The sequence below is a fragment of the Gracilinanus agilis genome, chromosome 2 (assembly GCF_016433145.1).
Source record: "Gracilinanus agilis isolate LMUSP501 chromosome 2, AgileGrace, whole genome shotgun sequence".
Lineage (NCBI taxonomy): Eukaryota > Metazoa > Chordata > Mammalia > Didelphimorphia > Didelphidae > Gracilinanus > Gracilinanus agilis.
The window spans coordinates 682,357,539-682,381,117 of record NC_058131.1 but is presented as its reverse complement, the minus strand read 5'-3'; the positions used below and the strand labels follow the sequence as shown (position 1 = coordinate 682,381,117).

The window sequence follows — 23,579 nt, the reverse complement described above, 5'->3', positions numbered from 1 at the left end:
CCTGGAACTCCTCCAGTTTATTATTCCTTTTAGCACAATAGTATTCCATCACCCGCATATACCACAGTTTGTTCAGCCATTCCCCAATTGAAGGGCATACCCTCCCTTTCCAATTTGTTGCCACCACAAAAAGCTCAGCTATAAATATTTTCCTACAAGTCTGTTTATCTATGATCTCTTTGGGGTACACACCCAGCAATGGTATGCCTGGATCAAAGGGCAGGCATTCTTTTATAGCCCTTTGAGCATGGTTCCAAATTGCCAGCCAGAATGGCTGGATCAGTTTACAGCTCCACCAGCAATGCATTAATGTCCCAATTTTGCCACATCCTCTCCAGCATTCATTACTTTCCCCTTCTTTCATTTTAGCCAATCTGCTAGGTGTGAGGTGATACCTCAGAGTTGTTTTGATTTGCATTTCTCTAATTATTAGAGATTTGGAACACTTTCTCATGTGCTTATTGATACTTTTGATTTCTTTACCTGAAAATTGCCTATTCATGTCTCTTGCCCATTTATCAATTGGGGAATGGCTTGATTTTTTATACAATTGCTTTAACTCCTTGTATATTTGAGTAATTAGACCCCTTTTTTGACCTTCCCACTCCCCTGCTCCCCTTGGTTTATCCCTTCTAACTTTCTCAGAAGGGTTAGATAAGAGTTTTATGTCCCAATGGATAGTATAACTACTCTTCCCTCTCTGGGTTGATTACACTAAGAGTAAGGTTTGATTATTACCTCTTAATGCTCTCTTCCTCTCCTTCTTATAATAGTATTTGTCCCCTCTCCCTCCCATTCTCTCTTTGTGTGTAATAGAATATTCTATTTTCTTATTCACTCAAGTTTCTCTTGGTGTCCCCTGCTATTTACCCCCTCTTTCCCATCCCCCACGCCATCTTAGATTATTTAGTGTTCCACCCTCACCCTGTGAATTATTCTTCTGATTACTATAATAATGAATATTATAATAGTGAATAGAGTTCACTACAGAGAATTATACATAACATTTATCTACATAGGAATACAGATAATTAGATCTCACTGAGGCCCTTAAAAAGGCAAATTTAAAAATTATAAGTTTTCTTTCTTTTCCTTCTGTATCTTATTTACCTTTTCAGGTTTCTCTCGATTTTTGTGGTTCGATATCAAACTTTCCATTTAGCCCTGGTCTCTTCTGTGCAAATACCTGGAATTCTTCAATTTTGTTGAATGCCCATACTTTCCCCTGGAAATATATAGTCAATTTTGATGGGTAGTTGATACGTGGTTGCAGGCCCAGCTCTCTTGCCTTTCTGAATATCATATTCCAAGCCTTACAGTCTTTTAGCGTGGAGGCTGCCAGATCCTGTGTGATCCTTATTGGTGCTCCTTGATATTTGAATTATCTCTTTCTGGCTTCTTGTAAGATTTTTTTCTTTTGCTTGAAAGCTTTTGAATTTGGCAATAATATTTCTAACCGATTTCTTCTCTGGGTCGAATGTAGTGGGTGTTCTATGAATCCTTTCGATGTCTATATTGCCCTCTTGTTGTAGGACTTCAGGGCAATTTTGCTGAATAATTTCTTTTAGTAAGGAGTCCAGGTTTCTATTAATTTCTGGTTTTTCTGGAAGACCAATTATTCTCAAATTGTCTCTTCTAGACCGGTTTTCTTGGTCTGTCACTCTCTCATTGAGATATTTCATGTTTCCTTCTATTTTTTCAGTCTTTTGACTTTGTTTTATTTGTTCTTGTTGTCTTGAGAGATCATTAGCTTCTACTTGCTCAATTCTAGCCTTTAGGGATTGATTTTCGGCTATAATCTTTTGGTTTTCGGCCATAATCTTCTGGTTTTCGGCCATAATTTTCTGGTTTTCGGCCATAATCTTCTGGTATTTCTTTTCAATCTGGCCATTTCTGGTGTTCAATTTGCTTATCAGTTCATTTGGTTTCTGAGCCTCACTTTCCAATTGCAAGATTCTACCTTTTAAACAGTTATTTTCTTGCCAGATCTCTTCCATTTTCCTCAAAATCTCAGTTTTGAACTCTTCCATAGCTTGTGAGGAGTTTTCCTTATTTGTGGAGGGTCTGGATGCTTGTTTGTTCTCCTCCTCTGTTTGCTCAGTTGTCTGGATTTTCTCTGTGTAAAAGTTGTCGAGTGTTAAAGGCTTCTTTTTCTTGTTGTTATTCTTTCTCTTCTGAGTTTCCTGAGTCTGGGTAGCCATCATTAGCCCAGCAGCTTCTCAGGTTTATCCTCGCGCTCAGTGTCTGTCCGCGGTCTATTGGCTCCTGAGGTCTGATTTCTGGTTTTTTCCAAGGTCAAGCCCCCTGGTGGACCCCCTTGCTTGATCCTCTGCAGGAGGTTCCTTTACAAGTCTCAGGGCGCTGCTTCCACAGTCGTATACCCGTCAGCACTGGTTCCCCACTCAGGTTTTCAGAGCTTTAGTTCCTGGCTGTGTCTGCCTCCACCCACGCCTCTGCCCGTGCCTGTGCGCTCTGCGCCGGGCGTCCACTCTCTGCTCCCGCGCTCAGATTTCGCGTGCGTTCTTTGGCTTATTGGGGTCCCAGATCTTGCTGCTCTCTGGAACAAGCCCCGGAGCTGCCAATGACTCGATGGGTGCCCCAAACTTGCTCTATTTCTTTTTAGCTGGGTTCCGTGCTATAGGTGCTGTGTGTGGAGGGGGTGGGGGTGGGGTGGTTGCTCAGCCCACGATTTAGAGAGAGCCCTTTATAGCCTGGAAATGTCTTGATTCCACGTACCTTCCACGCTGTGCCATGTTGTGGGGTTCCTCCTTTCATCTGGACTTGTTTTTATGTCCCCTTGAGGAGTTTTGTGTGTTTTGGTCAGGAGAGGTTAAGAGCTGATTCTTACTCTGCCGCCATCTTAACCCGGAACCCCTAATAGACATTTTAAACTTGTCCTAGTAAAAAAATTAAAAAAATCATTAATACTAGTATCATGTGCTTAAAGTACAAAAAAATTTGAGAAAAAAAGAGAACTCAAGTATCCTATTGCACATACAAAGAAAAACAATAATAAAACTATATATATATGTATGGAATGTGAAATATACGTATTTCACATTCCATGAAAAGGTGTCAGCCAAGTAGAGGGTCAATAGAAAGGTTTCTCACCCAAAAATGAAATCCATTTCCTTTTTAACTTGGCCATGAACCACAGTATGAGTGCACATGATTTTTAAAACAGTAGTACAGCAGCTAATGCACATTCAAAGAAGAACCAAAATCCTCAAAATCATAAGAGCCCATTTAAATGACAATAGCAAACAAACTCAAAATCATTAGGATTCACATGAGTTTCTATAGCCACTTGCTGTGTGACATTTTAAAAATCTATGAAGCTCATGGATACTTATCACAAGTTCTCCAGATGTAACCAATCTTTCAACCTTGATGAAGATATTTCTAGCAAAGTCTATTACTGCCATCATTCCAAAATTTGGCAGGAGAAACCAGAAAAAAAGTGTCTGTACTACTAATGAAAACCTTTTGGATCTAAAATGTCACCAGGAATCTAGATCATCAGGGGCAGCTGGGTAGCTCACTGGATTGAGAGCCAGGCCTAGAGATGAGAGGTCCTAGGTTCAAATCTGATCTCAGACATTTCCTAGCTGTGTGAACCTGGGCAACTTAACCCCCATTGCCTAGCCCTTACCACTCTTCTGCCTTGGAGCCAATACACAGTATTGACTCCAAGATGGAAGGTAAAGGTTAAAAAAAAAAGAATCTAGATCATTCTCATAGAAGGTTAAAGTTAGCTGAAGTGTTACAAATATAAAAACCATCCAGAAGCCACTAAGCTCCATGGGAAATTCTCCCTCTGGGAGCCATCCAAAAGTTACCAAGACACCTGGGAAAACCTTCCTACTTCCCAGATGAAATTATAATCCATCACAAGGTAACCAAGTCCCTTGAGAAACCTCCCTCCTTTGGTATGAGACTGTAACAGCCATAAAAGGATATATTTATATGGCCCATCCATTGCAATGTGGAGGTAAGGAATACAATAGTGGAAATCACTTCTGATGTTTCATTCATTACATCTTTATACCATGTGGAGGTGGGGAATACAATAATGCTATTGCACTTCACTTCAATTACTACATGGACCCTTACCTCTTGATACAAACAACTCAAAGGTGGGCAAATGATCAATCAGAGGCAGTGGTGCTACTCGATATCTGAAAATCACTTCTGAAGACCCCTTAAAATGAGTTGAGATTTCTAGTTCATTAAATTCTCCAAAAGTTGTATATAGGTTGTAACCAGTTTGATGGAGCCCATCCATCATCATCTATGTGACAATTAACAAAGGCATAAAGGAACAAAAGGCCATTAAGGCAACATGTGACCTCAATGGATCTGGTGACAAACCTAGCATCCATAAGGACCTATGGTTTTGCTATGGAAAAGGGTTTATTCAAATTGTTTATGAACTTTTATAATGGTATTTTCTCCAGGCCAGTCATGGGGTGGGGGGGAAGGTACAAATAAAGACAATGTAACAGAACACATAGTTAATGGCCAAAACACAGTAGCTAAAAATGACATAGTGTAACAGAAGATATTACATTATATTAATATGAAAACTTAAAGAACAAAATTGAATTTTAAAATAATTGGAAAATACAATGTGTGACAAGGACACAGGCACTCAGTGTTAATAGAAGGTTTTACATGTGAACAATCAATCCAAGAGTCCTTTTCTCCAATTCTGATAGCTGCGTTATAGAGATTTCTTCACTACTTGGAAGGGAACAAACTGAAACAGTTAATATCAATAAGGCAATGTAGTCTGAAAAGGCTTAAAATTCACCTCCAGACTCTTTAAGGCTCCTTCCCCTCCCACAGTATCACCATTCATCTAGATTTCTTTGGTCACTCTTCTGAGGTTCCCCATACTGAGGAGGATTTCTGCAGTGAGCATAGTGTGGACAAACCCCATATTGTATGTGTTTCAAAGGCTGGGTAGAATCTCCTTTCTGCATCTTGAGATTACACAAGATATATTTCAGTTGTTTTTTCTTGAGAAGGAATGGATAAATTTCAAAATATCCAAGTGGTACATGTACTCCCGGGAACAGTAGTAAGAAAAGACATCCTAAAACTATGGTAATGCACTGCTCTTTCATACAGTGGGCCATGCTTACAATTCTACTTCCTGTCTATAGGTGGCACTATCATGGTATGTACTGGCTAAGAGTAAAACCTCGCAAGTCTAGTGGATTGGGCTTTGTAAGGATTTTAGAGAAAAAAGTTTGAAGTAGATGGAGGTGTGCCCTAATTAGTCCCTGAATGGAGGAGGGTGAAGTCTCAGCCCAAGACTAAATTTAGGAGGGGCAACAAGAAAAGGCAAGAGTTTTCTATTTCAGGCAAAACAAAACACACTGTCTTGAAGGTAAAAAAAAAAAAAAAAAACAAAAACAAAAAACCTCAGGAGTTAGCTAAGAGATTTGGAAGAGTATTCTTCATTTCCTTCCCACCTAGAGACAAAAAAGGCCAGGAGAGCAAAAGGGTGTTTGAGTATAGAATACAGGCTGCATCTTAAAAGATCAAAGATTCTATCCCTTCATGGCTCACCAACAATGTAAGATTTAAAATAATGTCCAATAACTTCAAATATCATATTTTATAAGATTTATTAATAATCACTTGAAGTAGAAGAAATAAAAGAACAAAATTAGAAAGCCTAAGTAAAAAACACGTGGGTAAAATTCTCCTGCCTGACTCTCACCCAACCTCCACAACTGCCTTCCCTGGAAAAGAGAAAGGGAGGAACTACACACAACTTATATCTTCCCTACATTAGTACATTAGCGTAAATACATAAATGGGATGCTGGGAAAAAGTCCTGGGGAACAAATTCTAATTACACAATAGTATTTATAACATCTATTGTCTATATGGGGAAACTTGCAACCCTCAATATTTTACCCTTATGCTAGTTGATTCTTATACTTGGCATAGTTTGTTTGCTCCAGCAGTCCTACTAATATAGGTCTATTTCCTGGAATTCTATCACATAATTCTTGCTGAAGGTTAATAAATGGTAGTTTTCCTCTTTGAAAATCTGAATATTAACCCATATGCTCTCTCCAAAATATCCATATCTAAAACCATTCTGCTTTTAGTTCCATCTTTGTTCTGTTTTATTAAGGAATAAACAGGTAAAAGGATGTGAACATGTATGGTATATTAAAAAGATAAAGTTATAGAAGAGTGACAAGGAATTAGGAATCCATGGTAGAGTATTGAGAAAAGATCAATAAAGACAAGCACGCCAAAAATGTGATTGAAGTATATTATAGATCAATATGTCAAACTGAACTGGAAATGGAAGACACAAAACCATACATAAAGATCCTTACAGGTCACATATAGACTTAGAAAACCACATGTTACATTATCTATATTCTAAAATAGTTTTTTTATTTATTTTGTTAAATTTTTCCCAATTACTTTTTAATCTGGTGTGGACCTACATTAGGACCTATGAGTGTGCACAATCCATGGGCTACATGTGTGAAACCTTTGCTGTAGATCAGTGATTACCAAAGTGGGTGCTACTGCCCCCTAGTGGGTGCTGCAGCAATGGGGGGGGGTGGGGGACAGTGATGGCCACAGGTGCATTTATCTTTCCTATTAATTGCTATTAAAATTTTTTAAAAAAATTAATTTCCAGGGGGCTAAGTAAAATTTTTTCTGGAAAGGCAGCAGTAGGCAAAAAAAGTTTGGGAACCACTGCTATAGATCATCTGAAAAGAAATAACTCTTTAAATTTATTAATGATTACTTAATTGCCAAATCTAATGGCCTTTTCTCAAATCTCATCCTTGATCTTTCTGCAACCTTTGACTGATGTTTAACCTCTTCTTGAAATTATCTTTTCTCTAAGTTTATGACCTTACTCTCTAGTTTCTCCTCCTTACGAACACTACTCAGTTTTCTTTCCTGGAACCTCATCCAGGTCATGCAAGCTAACTTTTGCTATTCCATAGATCTCTGTCCTAAGATTTCTTCTCTTCTCCATATATACTTTTTAAAAATTTGGTGATCTCATTGCCCTGCCATGGATTCAATTATCATCTTTCTAATGACGATTCCCAGATCTATTCATCCAACCATAACCTCTCTGATGAACATCTTGAAATGGATGACCTATAGTCACCTTAAATTCCACACTTACAGATATGAAATAATTATTTTCTCCAAGACCTCTTATTTATTCCTAACATCTCAGTTACTATTGAGAGTACCACCATCTTCCCAGTCATCCAAATTTGTAATCTACATGTCATTCTCGAGTATTTACTTTTTCTCTCACTCCCCTATAGTTATTTTGTTTCCTATAATTAGTGAGTGAGTAAGCATAATCTCAATTTACCTGTGAATTATAGTCAGCCCTAGTTATTTCTGAGAAAGCTCAGCAAATTATATACTTGGCCTGGAGTCATCAAGGCCTGAGTGCAAATCCAGCCTCATATACTTATTAGGTATGTGACCTTAAGTGAGTCACTTAACCTCTGTTTGCCTTAATCTACTGGAGAAGGGCATGGCAGGGGGCAGCTGGGTGGCTCATTTGATTGAGAGTCAGGCCCAGAGATGGGAGGTCCTGGGTTCAAATCTGGCCTCAAATACTTCCTTGCTGTGTGGCCCTGTGCAAGTCACTTTACTCCCATTGTCCAGCCTTTATCACTCTTCTACTTAGCACTGATACACAGTATTGATACTAAGATGGAATTAAAAGTTTTTTTTAATTATTGCAATTTTATTTATGGATTTATTTATTCATTCATTGCTGTATCTATTCATGCATATATTTGTTTCATTATTGTTCCATGAACAATCTATAGGACCGAAAGAATCCAGACTCTGTGTTTGACTTTGAAAATCTGGCAACAGCAGGAATGGATTTATTTGATGCTGGAACAGAAACGACCAGTACCACTTTGAGATATGGCCTGCTTCTCATCCTAAAGTACCCAGAAGTACAAAGTAAGGAAAAAATCCACATACTCTCATATCAAGACCAAAGATTCAACCTTAAGCTCCTAAAAGCTTTATGCAGAAACTAGCCTAATACTGTATCATTGACTCTCAAACAAGGTTACAAATTATAAGATAGAGTCTTGTAATAGTGGGAAGCAGGAAAAAAAAAGGAATGAGCTGAGTGGAGGAGAAAAGGACAAATAGGAGAGAATAGGCACAGAATTAAGGGCATAGCAGCTGACTCTTCCACTTACCACAATAACCATGTCTTCCATCAAAGCAATTATTTTAGTTTTCCATGACAAGAAAAGTTTGGATTATTCCTAGAGCCAATGCTTCTATTAAGTGGCAACTTACATTGCATTTGGACTTTTTTAAAGTGATGCCTCCATTCAAACTGAATAAATAGAACAAAAGTCTACTATACTTGGAAAGTGTTCCAGCCAAAGAAATGAAGGATTCTGAACTATTTCCATTCATACCTAATCAGTTGATCAAGCAACATTTATTAAGTACCTACAAAGTGTCAGACATGCTAGGTTCTGAGGATAAAAAAAAATCAAAGAATGAAATAATTTCTTCTTTCAAAGATCATTCATTCCAACACAACAGTCAAGTGCACATTTAACTATCTATAGAATGATTGTGAAGAATATAGCTGGTTTCCAATATTTCCCCTTTTGTTGCTAAACTCAAAGAGTTCATCCACAATAGGTACTTCACTTTCTTTTTCCCTCTTTTGATCTCTTTGCAGCCTGAATTCTTATCTACCCATTCAATCAAAACTGCTCATTCCAAAATTACTAATGATCTTTTAATGACCAACCACAATGACCTTTTTCTCAAACCTCATCTTTCTTGAAAAGAACAAAACACTAGATTTGGTAATGAAGAGAATCCCTCTTCTTCAGCCTCCTACACTATCAATTACTTTCTCCTTGAACCTCTTTTTACTATATATTTTCCTGACCCCATTAGTTTTCAAATTGCCTGACTTTGCGGCAACTCCATCTGGGTCTCACACACTAACTACAAGAAACCCACAAGGCTATGTCCTAGACTACTTTTCTTCGCCCTACGTGTTGCATGTGGTGATCCGAAAATCTGACAGTTTCAATTATCATCTTTATGAGGATGACTCTCAAACATACTTGCCCAATTCTAACCTCTCTGCCTCCACTCTTACAATTCCAATTGCCTATTTCATTTCAGACCATATAACCCATATGCCTCTTAAATTCAAAATGTTCCAAACTAAAATCATTATCTTTTGGCTACAGATCTTGCCCTCTTTATAACTTTCTACCTTCTCTATTACTGCCATGAATTTTACCATTGTTTTCAGGGACCCTATCTTACAACCTAAGTGTCATCTACAATTCCACACTCTCTCTTACCCCTAAATCTAATTAATTGTCAAGTACTTGTATTTGTATCTTTGTAATATCTCTCATATACACCCATTTCTCTCCTTTGAAATTGTCACTGTTTTGGCTCAGGTCCTGATCACTGTAAGATCACCACAATTTCAATACCTTTTAGTTTGTCTCCCTGACTCAAGTGCACACACTCATACACTTATCATTCTTCTGTTATCAAATTGATCTTTCTAAAACACAAGTCTGGTCATGTCACTCCTTTATTCAACAAACACCTGTGGCTCATTTCCTCTAGAATCAAATGTGAAAATCATCTGTTTGTTTTTTTTAAAGTCTTTCATAACCTGAAATTTCACCAATCTCCTTGTGCATTACTTTCCTCCATGAACGCTGTTTTCCTGTGATACTAGACTCTTTGCTTTACTTAAATAAGAAATTCATCTGCAGATTCTAAACATCTTTTATTGTCTATTCCACAATTCATGAAAATTCTCCTCCCTCATTTCTTCCTCCAAGTTTTCTTTGCTTCCTAAAAATCTCAGCTAAAGTGTAACCTTTTTGCAAGAAGCCTTTCCTAGATTTTAATCTTAGTGTTTTCCCTCTCAGGTTACCCATAATTTATCATATATATCTACACACACACACACACATATATATATATGATATTTACATATATTTGCACATAATTGTTTGCATGTGGTCTCCTCCATTATTCCATTAATTCCTTGAGAGCAGAGATTCTTTTACCTTTATTTGCAACATAAGCACTTAGTGCAGGGCCTGGGGCATATTATTTTCTTTATAAATGCTTGTTGACTGACTGCCTGCCTCAGGGTACATACAAAGCAGCAAATCGGAGGTTCAAGAAAGGCATCATGTAAAATGTGATGTTTGAACTGATCTTAAAAGATGAGAGAAATTCTATGAGCAGAGGAAAAGAGGGATTACATTCCAAGTACAGCGATAGTTAAAAAAGGTACAATTATTGGAGATAGCGTGCCTTTTGGAAGGAACAAAAAGATCATTAATTTAGGTAGATTGTAGATTTAAGCACTGAAGCTCAAAATATAAGTTGTGAAAGGCTTTAAAAACTGAGCAAGGGAGATTCTGTTTTATCCTAAAGGCCAGAGTCACTAGAGTTTATTCAGTAGAGATAAGATGATGAAATATTTCCAAAATGTTTAAACAAATTCTTACCTTTTTTTTTCTTTTTTATATCAACTTTATTCTTTTTTCAGGGTTTAAAATTTTTTTTTGAAATTATTTTTTTATTGTGAATATTTTCTCCTAGTAACATATTTCATGTTCTTTCCCTCTCTCCCAATCCCCTCCTAACCCCCTTAGCTGACTCGCAATGCCACTGGGTTTTACACGTATTATTGATCAAGACCTAAATCCATATTATTGACAGTTAAATGAAGTTTCAGAAGAAAGAAGTTCTATTTTCCTGGAATTAGTGATTCCTACAGGCTGTCAATTTACAAAGAGTCATGTAGATGGTAGAAAAGACATAGTCTTTAACTCCTTTGGCCCAGTGGTTATAAGTGTGTGGTATGATATATTGATAAGATAGTAATACACTTAGGGATTTTGCATTCAAAGAAATAAGATATCTGATTGGCCTGTAATGTGACCAACTAGAGGTTAACATTGCAAGTGATATAGTCATTGTCAGGTCAATCTTTCTTTCTAAAGGATGGGAAAACCAGCACATAGCCCCTCTTTAGGGTAATTTGTGAAGCTGTCCAGCATAATGCTGTGAGAAAACTGTTGATTAGGAGTCTGAGAGCATGGGCATGAATAATGGTTAACCTTTTTGGTCCTTAGTTCCCTTATTTGACAAGTAAACAATTTATACTAAATGATATCTAAGGCTTCTCTCTAGTTCCAAATTATATAATTCAATGAGTAGGAGCAAAATATTTCTCCTGATCTTCTAGAAATTTTACTTAGTTTACTTTCTGTTAACTGTATCTCTTCTACTCAGCTCAGTGCTCTTGTTATTCAGGAAACACAAAATGAGTTATTCTTTATGTCAACACAGAAAAGATTCATGAAGAAATTGATCGAGTGATTGGACCACATAGAATTCCTTCCATTAAAGATAAACTGGAGATGCCCTATACAGAGGCTGTGCTGCATGAGATACAGAGATTTGTTGATCTTGTTCCTTTCAGTCTTCCTCATGAAGTAACCCAAGACACCCAACTCCAACAATACTTCATACCTAAGGTAAGAAATAGGAACATGAAAGAAACGTCCTCCTGAGTTAGAATCCAAAAAGCATATTCCCTCCTGACTTGCCAACTCCATACAAATTTTAGCAAATGTCATAAAGTATAAACCTGTCATATATACTTTCATGAGTTTTGTTACTGTTGAAGGCACTCAGAGGTTAACTTTCTTATCCAGAGTTATAGAACTAATATATGTTAGAAAGAAACTTTAACCCAAAGCCAATTTCTTATCCATTGCATAGTGGTTATCTTGTTGATTTACATAAATGGGGGAAATAGTGACATAAGCTTAATAGCTATAATAGACAACTTTTCCAACTAAAGTGACTTTTTCCAATTCAGGCAAGATTCCTTTAGAGTTCTTTTCTGCCACCTGTATCACCCTACTGACTCTTGCCCACAACATCCTTGTTCACATAGCTACCTCTGAGTAATACGTTTTAATCAATGTGAAATAAATATACATTCCTTTAATGCTCCTTGTATTTCAGATTTTTGAAGTAGAGATAATAAAATCCATTATTTTCTCCATGCTATTTAACACCCACAGAGAGGTAGCTAGCAGAGCGTTGTATGTGGTGTAATAAGGGGGTGTTTCAGGAGGAGGTAGCTGAAGTTGAGAACAAGTTGGAGAAGGATGGAAGTCCTCTCCTCCCTCACAGCCACCCCTATTGCTGAGAGACAAATATGGTATCCTCTTTGGAAAAGGGGAATTCTGGAAGGGCATGCCACCATTAAGGGCTTTAAGGAATGATATCCCCTCAAGGAGAATTGAGTGATTGGATAATGGTGCAAGTCAGGGAACAGAGAAACCCCTCCTTGCTCACAGCAGGAGGTCAGGCTTAAAATGGAGATCAGTCTGCCTAAGCTATTACACTCCCTCCCCAACAAGTCTCCCTCCAATAGAACCAATGCAGATCTGATCTTGAAGTCTTGGGTATTTTAATCAGGAATAATAAGGGTAGGGGGAACGAAGGTTGGGTATCTGCAGGAAAGGGGGTGCAAGTACCCACCAAGCCTCAGACCTGAAGGTGAGCCAAGGTGTCCCTCAACCAGAGTTTCTCCTTCCCAACCCCACTAGTAATATTCCTATAAGCTATATCTGTTATAAGTCCAGGTGGGATACAGCTGGACAAAGTCCAAGGCAAGTGGGGTTCAGGGAACAGCTCCCCAAGGGAAGTCCAGTAACCTAAACTCAATGAATTCTGTTGATGATATGAGTGAATGTCAGGAAGACAAGATATCACAGGTGCAGGTTTCCTATTCAGGTCAGGAAACCCAAAAATGGCCTCTTCAGGCAATCTCAGCCAGATTCATTGCCTTTCTCTCTGGCTCCAACCCCTCAAAAGTCCCTGGTTTGGTTTTTCTCTCCCAGAAGTCTCTGCTATTCCAATGGTTACTTCAGCTCTTTGTTACCCCCAACATTCCGTGGCAGTTTTCCAAAATGTTGCTTTGTTCTTACAGTATCCCCCTTTTGTTTTGTGGGATCTTTTCCTAAAAGTTCCACCTGCATTCTATCTACTCTTATCTTATCTATTCTTATCACTATCTTATGTTCCCTTCTCCCCAAAACTAATAAATGCCTGTCTTACTTACTCTATCTAGCTTTTGGGTAAGGGATGAGTGTTTGCAATGTTTCTACAATGTTGCAGTAGTTAAACAATTCTTTGAAACAATAAACTTTCTTCAGAACAATTCTAGATCTAACAACTATTGCATTAAACAATCTTATTGAACTTAACTGCTTCTTAGACTATTATCTCTGACTACTTATGCTTTTAACAATGTTACTGCTATTTTCCCTATTGTTAGTGTGTTAATACTTTATCTTATTCTATTCTTTCCCTAACACTTTTCTAGTTAGGATTTCAAAGTTCTCTATACCTCTCTAACTTTCCCTACATTTATGCTAACTAATCCTATGGTGTTAGTATTTGTTAATGTATTTTACAAAGCTAGGGAACTAGTTTGAACCTATACTAAAATTATGAACCTATGTTACACTTATTTATAAGATTTATATTATGCAATATGATACACTATGTACAGTGCTATAGTATGAATTCTGGTGTTAGATAAGAAAGCTTTGCACCTTCACATTTGGTTAAGACTTTCATGAGACTTGCTAACATTTTACATCCTATGTACATATATACATTATATACATTTTTATGAACACAATCTTCAGACCCTCATTTATTTACATGAGGTCTTGACTAATTGTCAGTTCTGTGTTGTATCTTGTGTTCTCATCTTGTACTGTGCATGCAGATACTCACCAATGTTGATTGTAGGAAATTTCTCTTCTTGAGTTGCCTGTAGGTTCTCTTCTTTCTTGATGTTGTATAATGTGGATGCATTTACCTAACATGTGAAGTTAATTTGTGTTTTATTGTATTTACGCTGCACCAGTCTTACGCAACCCTTTCCTGTCTGTCTTCCTCTTGCAATGTTGATGAGTTTTCACAGTTCTTTAGTGTCCAGTTCTTTTTCAAAGGTCTCCTTGATGATTTGCAGCTTCAATAGATCTTTCCTTCTAATCTTTTCCCTTTCTCTGTCAAGCTGTTGGATTTTTGTCTGCCATCTAACTTGTTGTCTGAAGTAGTCTCTCCTCTGGCTCTGGAACTATTGTGATTATGTTGTGTTATCAGTTATGTATTAGTTTCTGTTATTTGAAATTTTCCTTATGTTTGTGTTTCATGGTCATTATTTTTTTCTAATTGTTTTGGGTATTCCAAGTTTTGTCTCTGTTTCTTCACATGTGATGCATGGCACCAAGAATCTTTGTCTTGGACTTTGATTGCAGTCAGGGAAGTTAACAAGATCTGATATAGCCCCATTCACCTGCCATCCAGTGCTGACTTTCTGTCAAAGTTCTTAATATTACATAGTGTCACCAGGCTTTATGTCATGTATTTCAAAATCCATGGGCACTCTCCTGCTGAACACAACTTGAAAGTAGGGGGGAGAGAGAGAGAGAGAGCGAGAGAGCGAGAGTCAATTTACATAGGGCAAGGGGGAACTGGAACCAAAACTGCACACATTGGAGTGCTGGCTGACCATCCCACACACACATACATCTATCACTCTACGTTCTGCAGTAGGATGGAGGCTAACTTCAGAATTCCAGAACAGCGACTACACCAGCAAAAGAACTCTTCAAATCCACCCCTTGAAGTCCCAAGCCCTAAAGAAGATCAAAAGTCCATTTGGCAGGTAATCTCAAGTCTCAGCAGCTGACTACATTGAAGACTTAGCCCCAGGACACATTAGATAACCCTGTCTTATCCTGTAAATCAGCAGAGGAGAGAGAATCAGCAAGTAGCTTACAGAATTAGCAAAAAGCTAAAAGCCTGGGGAAATGAGTAAACAAAAGAAAAAGCATGTAACTCTAAAACTTCTACATAGGAAAAAGAATAAAGAGCACAACCAAAATAGGATGAAGGGATCCAAGCAACTATAAGCAAAACTTCAAAAAAATGGGAATTGGTCTCAGGCTCTGAAAGGACTCAAAAAAAGAATTCAAAAATCAAATAAGATAGGTTCAAAAAAACAGAGAAAAGAAAATAACAGCTTAAAAAACAAAATTGGTCAACTGGAAAAAAGTTACAAAAATCCAATGAAAAAAAAAGTAATTTTAAAAAATCCTAGTCAAGATTATGTAAAGATTCTTAGTTTAGATAGTAGTTGAGTTCAGATTTTGCTTCATGAAATGCAAATATAAAGAGAACTACATGTAAAAGGGTATATGGGAAGACATATCTCTGGCTTGTAGACTTGCTAAGTCTTTTTCAGGGCTGCTTTCTTGCTTTGATGTCTACTAGACCTAGTTCTCACCTGTTTATCCAACAAGCTTTAGCATGCATAGCATTCACACCCCAATAAACCAGTTCAATACAAGGACTAAACAAAGTTGAAGGAAGCCAACATGCCTGAAACTCATCAGTTATTTGGGGGGATGTTTACTCCAGGTATATGAAGACTTCTTCCAGAGGCATGGCAGATGAGAATATATTTTTCCAATGGCCATAAAGCATTACTTACAACTTGGTTAGACATCAAAAAAGCCAAGGACATCTACTGCATTTCAAGCCATCAATATTCATTTTGACTTTTGTCTTGTCACTGGACTCCAATGACCCTAGAAGTAAGAGTGAAACTTACAGCTTTGTACAACTCTTGCTCATGTAAATCTAATTTGTACCCAAGTCAAAAGATGTCATTGATGATGTCCTTCTGATCTTCTTTGAGTACCAAGAACAACAACCAATCATCCATTTCCCAAGATCCACCATGAATCTCCAATTTTTGACACCGTTTATGTCAAATTGAATAAACCTCAAATATCTCAAATATAATAAGTCCAAAACAGAGGTCATATCTATCTGCTACATAATGATATAATACAAAAAGATAGGGGTGGTACTTTTAGAATTGGGCCACTAAACTCTGCCTTTTGTCTTCAATGTTATTCAGTCTTCTTGGATAAAATATCTCACTGCTAGTTCTCTCATTTGGACTTACTGGTCAACCAAGATGACTGTGGCAGATGGGTCTTCATACCCTCTGTATCATATTATTCTTATATTGTTCTACATTAAAAAATCTATGGCAAGTTATCAAAATTTTTCTCTCTTCATTGAAAGTTTAAATAATTTTGTCACAGAACAGTCCGTAAGTATTCATTAATCACCTCCTATCCACACTGTGATTAATAATGGACCAAGATATTAATCTATTAACTCTTGTTATTTCTTTATTCTAGGGCACAACAGTGTACCCTTTGCTTTCCTCTGTCTTGTCTGACCCAAAAGAATTCCCTAACCCAGAACAGTTTGATCCAGGGCACTTCCTGAATAAGGATGGCAGTTTTAAGAAGAGTGACTACTTCATGCCTTTTTCTATAGGTAAATTTTCTCTCATATTTACTTCTAAATTTTAAATAAATCTGTCTGTGTTTCTCATTTTGGCTGCTCTTCAGTGCATTCCGAATAGAAATTTCTGGCCTATTTCTAAATCTGTTACTTATATTTATGGTGTTTCTGTAACTAGTATGACTGGGTATTACCTCAGAATGCCTCCTTTTTTGCCTTTCTTTGTATCTCTACCTTTTAGAAGAGAACTGACAGAGTAGCTGATAAATAAATGCTTATTGGGTGATTAATTGACTCACCACACTATGGGAGCACATGGGTGGGAGGTGTTAAGAGTTGCATAAGAGGATGTATTCACTTCTATGCCTAATAATCATAATTGAGTTGAGTTTAATTGAGACGGGTTTCCTTCTATTTTCTCTCCTTACACTGATCTTAACATGTTTATCAGATGATCATGCTAGTTCATTCATCTTCATTAATTCAAATAACAAACATATTAAAAAACATATTAAAAACATTTTTGTTGTTCAGTTATTTCTGATTCTTAGTGACCTCATTTTGGAATTTTCTTAGCAAAGATACTGGAGTTGTTTTCCATTTCCTTCAACTCATTTTACAGATGAGGAAACTAAGGTAAACAAGGTTAAGTGCAGGGTCACACAGCTGGTAAGTGCCTGAGGCCAAATTTGAATTCCCCCAAGATGGGTCTTCCTGACTTTAAGTCCAGCACTCTAGCCATTGTGCCACCTAGTTGCCACCAAAAGCACTTATTATGGCATATATAGGGTCTGTGTGGAAAGGAAATATGGTAAAATAGAATCAGCCTCAGTGTCAACTTGGAATAAAGTCCTGCCTCTGACAAATCCTGGTCATGGCAAGTCATTTAACCTTTGAGTCCTCTTCTTTAAAACTATAAGGTGCTAAAGATATTATTTGTAGTAGTAGAAGAAATTTCCTTCACTAGAAAATCACTATACTAATCCCTATACTAAGAAACGAATGCATACTAAAAATGAGAAAAAGTTGAAGGCATTGTGCTTGGCAAGGAAAGGTACTCTACGATAAGTGAAATGGAATCTGTGACTTCTGGGAATTCATAAAATAATTTAGAAGAGAAAATAAAGCATGGGCTTAATTATCAAAAAAAGAAAATTTCATAATTGTATGAAGGCTATACTTAAATGTAATAATTTTTATATAGTTCTTTAAGGTTTCAAAGTAGTCTTTCTCAATTCATTTAATCCTCACAACAACTCTGAAAGATAGGTGTTGTAATTGTTCCCATTTTACAGATGGGAAAACTGTGGTTGAAATAAGTTAAGTTATTTGTAGTCACCTTACTAGAAAGCTTCTAATGAGTTGTTCCAGTTTCTAAGTCCAGTACTCAAGTTTACTATGCCACCTAGGTTCCTTATTAGGTACTAACAAGGTGTTATTCTCTTGGAGGGAAGCGAGAAGGAGGTGATTAGATAAGATTTTCTGGGAATGATGGATTTGGATTTTTACATGAAGATCACTAAAGAGAATCTTGCCTTCTTTCAGGAAAACGGGCCTGTTTGGGAGAAGGCTTAGCTAAGATGGAATTATTTTTATTCCTCGTCACCATTCTGCAAAATTTTACGCTGAAGAGTGTTGTGGATTCAAAGGAAATTGACATCAAGCCAGGCTCTACCGGATTGCTTACTGTTCCTCCAAAGTTCGAGCTCTGCCTTCTTCCCCGCTAAGGAAGAGAAAGCCACCCATCCAATCCACCTTATTGCTTTCTCACCAAGATCCTAATTCTTTTCTGTTGAAAGTAGCCAGGCCAGCCTTATGGGGGGGGGGGGGGGGAATGCAATGCTTAGTGTTCTCTTTGAATAGACTCCAATCCTTACATATGCACTAGGAAATGCAATAGATTAAAGAACTCCTTATATACCTTCATGTCATTGGGTAGCACTATGGAATAGCATGAAAACACCCTTGGCATCTTCATACTTTAAACCATGCTTTATGTTTAGGAAGTTTTAATTCAATAAAAGGTTGATCTATATATGCAATCTGTTCACATTGGACTTCATGGCGTCCCATGATTCATTTTTTTCCCCTTTAAGAATGATATCTTGGGGCAGCTGGGTAGCTCAGTGGATTGAGAGTCAGGCCTAGATAAGGGAGGTCCTAGGTTCAAATCCGGCCTCAAACACTTACCAGCTGTGTGACCCTGGGCAAGTCACTTGACCCCCATTGACCACCCTTACCACTCTTCCACCTATGAGCCAATACACAGAAGTTAAGTGTTTTTTTTTTTTAAAAAGAATGATATTTTGATGTTTAAAGGAGAAGATGATGTGAGACCTAAAAAGGATGTGTCATGAAAAATCCTGAGATGACTTTCAGTTAGAGTCCACTAGCAAGGAGGACTTCTGGGAAGATGGCAGTGTAGACAGAGCGAATCTTAAAACCTCCGCACTCTTACACATGGAAATAGAAAACAATGCGCTTCAAGAAGAAAGAGGACCAAATCTAATAATGGGACAGAGCAGGGGAACCCTATTGCAGCATAACTAAAGAGGTACGCCAAGAAAAAGGCTTCAATTCTTGAACTGTCAGGACTGAGGATGTAGAAGGGGAATCCCAGGATCCCAGGATGCCTCCCCCACTCTGCTGTGCGGAGTCTCCAGTGGCCCAGGAAATCTCAGGGCCAGTGGGCGCACAGGTCGGGAGAGAGGGCCTTGCTGGCATCGGACTCAGGGAGTCAAACACAAGCACTGGAGAGGTGACTGGAGGAGAAAACCAGAGAAACACAGCAAAAACGCCCAGAAGATGGTGGCTTAGAGAGAGACAAACCCCAGACCACAGAGAGCTTGGCTTCTTCATACCGAGATAGAGAATGCAGGGCTTCAAGAGGAAAGAAAACCAGATCAAACACAGCGGACAGCACAGGGGGACCCCACTGCTGGAGAGCTCAGTTCAGTGAAAACACTCCTTCTTGTCACCCCACATTTTTTCTCTTTGTTTATTTTTCCCTCCCCTCAAGGTTTAGGCCACAGGGCAGATAAAGGAATAAGATTAATCCAATCAAGAGGAAAGAAGAAAACCAAATTAATAGTATCAAAGATGAAAAGGGAGACCTCACCTCTAATGAAGAGGAAATTAAGGCAATCATTAAAAACTAATTTGCCCAATTATATGGCAATAAATTCATAAATCTAAGTGATACGGATGAATATTTGCAAAAATATAACTTGCTTAGATTAACAGTAGAAGAAATAGAATGCTTAAATAATCCAATATCAGAAAAAGAAATTGAACAGGCCATTAAAGAACTCCCTAAGAAAAAATCGCCAGCCCCTAATGGATTCACAAGTGAATTCTATCAAACATTCAAAGAACAATTAATCCCAATACTATACAAATTATTTGATATAATAAGCAAAGATGGAGTCTTACCAAATTCCTTTAATGACACAAATATGGTACTGATTCCAAAGCCAGGTAGATCAAAAACAGAGAAAGAAAACTATAGACCAATCTCCCTAATGAACATAGATGCAAAAATCTTAAATAGAATACTAGAGTCCACTCGCAAGCTGTTTTTTCCAAACACATGATGGCCATAACTACTAATTACTTGATTCAGTATCAGGAATATGTAAAGGGCATTATCAAGTCAAAAATAGTTAAAGAAATAGTTCTAAGGTTGGGAGTTTTAAATGGATATTTTGTAAGAAAATAACTGAAACATACTTTGTCTCCTTTAAGGAAAACAGGTCTTTCTGGGAGTTTTTTCGCTTGTTTCAGTTGTGTTTGATTATTTGTGACCCTATTTTGGGATTTTTTTGTCTAAGATACGGAAATTACTTAACATTTCCTTCTCCAGTTCATTTTGAAGATGAAGAAATTGAGGCAAAAAGGGATAAGTGACTTGCCCTGGATCACACAACTAGTAAGTACCTGAGGTTAGATCTTCTTGGAACTCACATCTTCTTGACTCTAGGTTTGGCACCCTCTCCTGCATGAACTAACTGCCCCCTAACTGGGAGAAGGACTGGTAAGATATAATTGTTTTGATTCTTGACCTCCATTCTGCAAAACTTTCTTTTTAATTCTATTTTTGACCTAAAGGAAATCATCACCATACTCCATAGGGCATATTCCAATGAAATCACCACATGTCAGTCTTGCCACACAGCATTTGTAACTAATCAGCCAATGTCAGTGATTTTTCAGGAAGCCATTAAAGCCTGTGATGTTTAGCACAGCTCATCACCAGCTCTGGAACCTGCAAAGCAGGTGTCAGAAGGATGGGTATCTCTTACTCAATTTCCCCTATGTGACTCTTTTGTCATTCACTTATATTGAAACTATTGCAATCAGTATCCTTATTCAGCCCCAGGGAGACACAGAAAAATAATACAAGTTCATGGCAAGAAAAACCACAGTCACAGAATACTCACTATACCAAAATAAACCCTAAATAAACCCCCATAATAGAGAAACTTCCCCTAGAATCAACCCTGCAATAAACCAGCAGTTAGTGAGTTAATGCAAATTTCTAAATTCCCCAGCAAGAATGTACCTGGCCTCGATTTGCTCCCAAACTCCCACTGACCAAGGAAACAATGAGTAACAAGGAAAAGAGGGGAATGACTAATTAGCACAGAATCACCCTTCCAAAACTGCATTCTCATTAACCCTGTTGCAGAAAGAACAGCAAACATACCTTTGAAAAATGAAAGAATATAATTGGAACAATATTTGGACCAGACTGATATTATTGTATCTTATTTGATGTAATCAACTGCCATAGCTATCTTCTTGATTAATGATAGGTCTGAATAGCATAAAGTAAGAATATGCATGATTTAATTAGTTAAAATATAATCAACCATTATGCTTAGCTAGGAAATGATGTTCTTGTACCTTATAGATGGCTGAAAATAATAAAGTTCCAACTAAGCCATTCCATAATGAATAATGATTGACAACTTGCTTCTTTGTTTAATAGGATAATTAGTAAATGCCAATCCTATGATATTTCAAAAGTTAATATGTGATTTTGAATGTATGGTAAAATCAAAACCTATATGAGATCATAAAGAAAAAAGGGTATAAAAATAAAAATCAGCAGATGGCATCAGAGAACAGCCTCTGCAATTTCACTTGCACTCTGGCTCATTTTCATTTCATTTCACCATGCCATCCCACCTCCAGAGACCTCCCCTCCCCACCCCCAACCCCCAGCTAGAAGCAGACTCTGAAGATTTTATCGCGGAAGATAGTGGCTGCAACTAAACATGAAATCCCGTTCTGATATTCTTCTCTTAAGGGCACACAAAGCCCTTAGACAACTTTATGGTATAGTCCACCCCTCCCACCCCCCAAAAAAGCATTTCATCAATTACTACATTGGTGGTTGTTTGGTTGGTTTTCATCATACTCAAAAGAGGACCAAAACTCCACTGGTGATGTCTTCTGACTGGAGCATAAATTAGATATGAGTAAGGCAGAGTTAAAGTTGTCAGCCTCACTTTCTTTTCTAGAGTTATTGAAGAAGTTCAGTGACAAGACAAAAATCAAGACAACTGATGATGGTTTGGGATACAATAAATGACCTTGGCTTTTTTGATGTCTAACCAAGCTCTGTGACCTCTGTTAATAGAAATTTCTTAATTACCCTCTTTTTATTTAGGAGACAGTATGTCACAGGTTGGGAGTTTTGTAAAATCTCCTTCTGTCTCTTTAAGAATATGAGCAGAGGGGGCAGCTGGGTAACTCAGTGGATTGAGAATCAGGTCTAGAGATGGGAGGTCCTAGGTTCAAATCCGGCCTCAGACACTTACCAGCTGTGTGACCCTGGGCAAGTCACTTGATCCCCATTGCCCACCCTTACCACTCTTCCACCTATGAGCCAATACACAGAAGTTGTTAAGGGTTTTTTAAAAAAAGAGTCAGAGCAGAAAGATTTTCCCTCTGTCTCTTTAAGAAATGGACTATAACAGAACAAAATCAGTTAAGAAAACACTCCATTGCCATTGATTGCTCATGGGTAGGATGAGCTAACATAATAAAAATGACCATTCTACCCAAATTAATTTACCTATTTAGTGCCATACCTACCAAACTACCAAAAAACTTCTTTACGGAATTAGAAAAAACTATAACAAATTTCATTTGGAATAACAAAAGATCAAGAATATCAAGGGAAATAACGAAAAAAATGTGAAGGAAGGGGGCCTAGCAGTACCAGATATTAAACTATACTATAAAGCAGCAGTCATCAAAACAATATGGTACTGGCTAAGAGACAGAAGGGAGGATCAGTGGAATAGACTTGGGGTAAATGACATCAGCAAAACAATGTATGATAAACCCAAAGAGCCCAACTTTTGGGACATGAATCCACTATTTGACAAAAACTGCTTGGAAATTTGGAAAACAATATGGGAGAGATTAGGTTTAGATCAACACCTCACACCCTACACCAAGATAAATTCAGAATGGGTGAATGACTTGAATATAAAGAGGGAAACTATAAATAAGTTAAGCTAACACAGAATAGTATACTTGTCAGATCTCTGGGAAAGGAAAGATTTTAAAACCAAGCAAGGGTTAGAGAAAATTACAAAATGTAAATTAAATGGTTTTGATTATATTAAACTAAAAAGCTTTTGTACAAACAAAAACAATGTAGTCAAAATCAGAAGAGAAACAACAAATTGGGAAAAAATCTTTATAACAAAAAACTCTGACAGTGTTCTAATTACTCAAATATACAAGGAGTTAAAGCAATTGTATAAAAAATCAAGCCATTCCCCAATTGATAAATGGGCAAGAGACATGAATAGGCAATTTTCAGGTAAAGAAATCAAAAGTATCAATAAGCACATGAGAAAGTGTTCCAAATCTCTAATAATTAGAGAAATGCAAATCAAAACAACTCTGAGGTATCACCTCACACCTAGCAGATTGGCTAAAATGAAAGAAGGGGAGAGTAATGAATGTTGGAGGGGATGTGGCAAATGTAATGGACTTCTGTACCAGCAGCAATGCAATGACCCAGGACAGCTCTGAGGGATGTATGGAAAAGAATGCTACCCACATTCAGAGGAAGGACTGCA

At 37.5% G+C, this 23,579-nt stretch overlaps 1 protein-coding gene across 2 annotated transcripts in view; it reads left to right on the top strand.

Moving 5' to 3' along the window:
• Nucleotides 1–18,511, top strand: part of LOC123232993 (cytochrome P450 2C44-like) — a 30,746-nt gene extending 12,235 nt beyond the window's left edge. For both annotated transcript variants that reach the window (XM_044659138.1, XM_044659137.1), the window contains 4 exons: nucleotides 7,851–7,992; nucleotides 11,410–11,597; nucleotides 16,368–16,509; nucleotides 18,022–18,511. In XM_044659138.1, coding sequence (XP_044515073.1) covers nucleotides 7,851–7,992; nucleotides 11,410–11,597; nucleotides 16,368–16,509; nucleotides 18,022–18,203 — 654 coding nt within the window. In that variant the 3' untranslated portion in view covers nucleotides 18,204–18,511. The remainder of the gene's footprint in view (nucleotides 1–7,850; nucleotides 7,993–11,409; nucleotides 11,598–16,367; nucleotides 16,510–18,021) is intronic.
• Nucleotides 18,512–23,579: the final 5,068 nt, after the last annotated feature.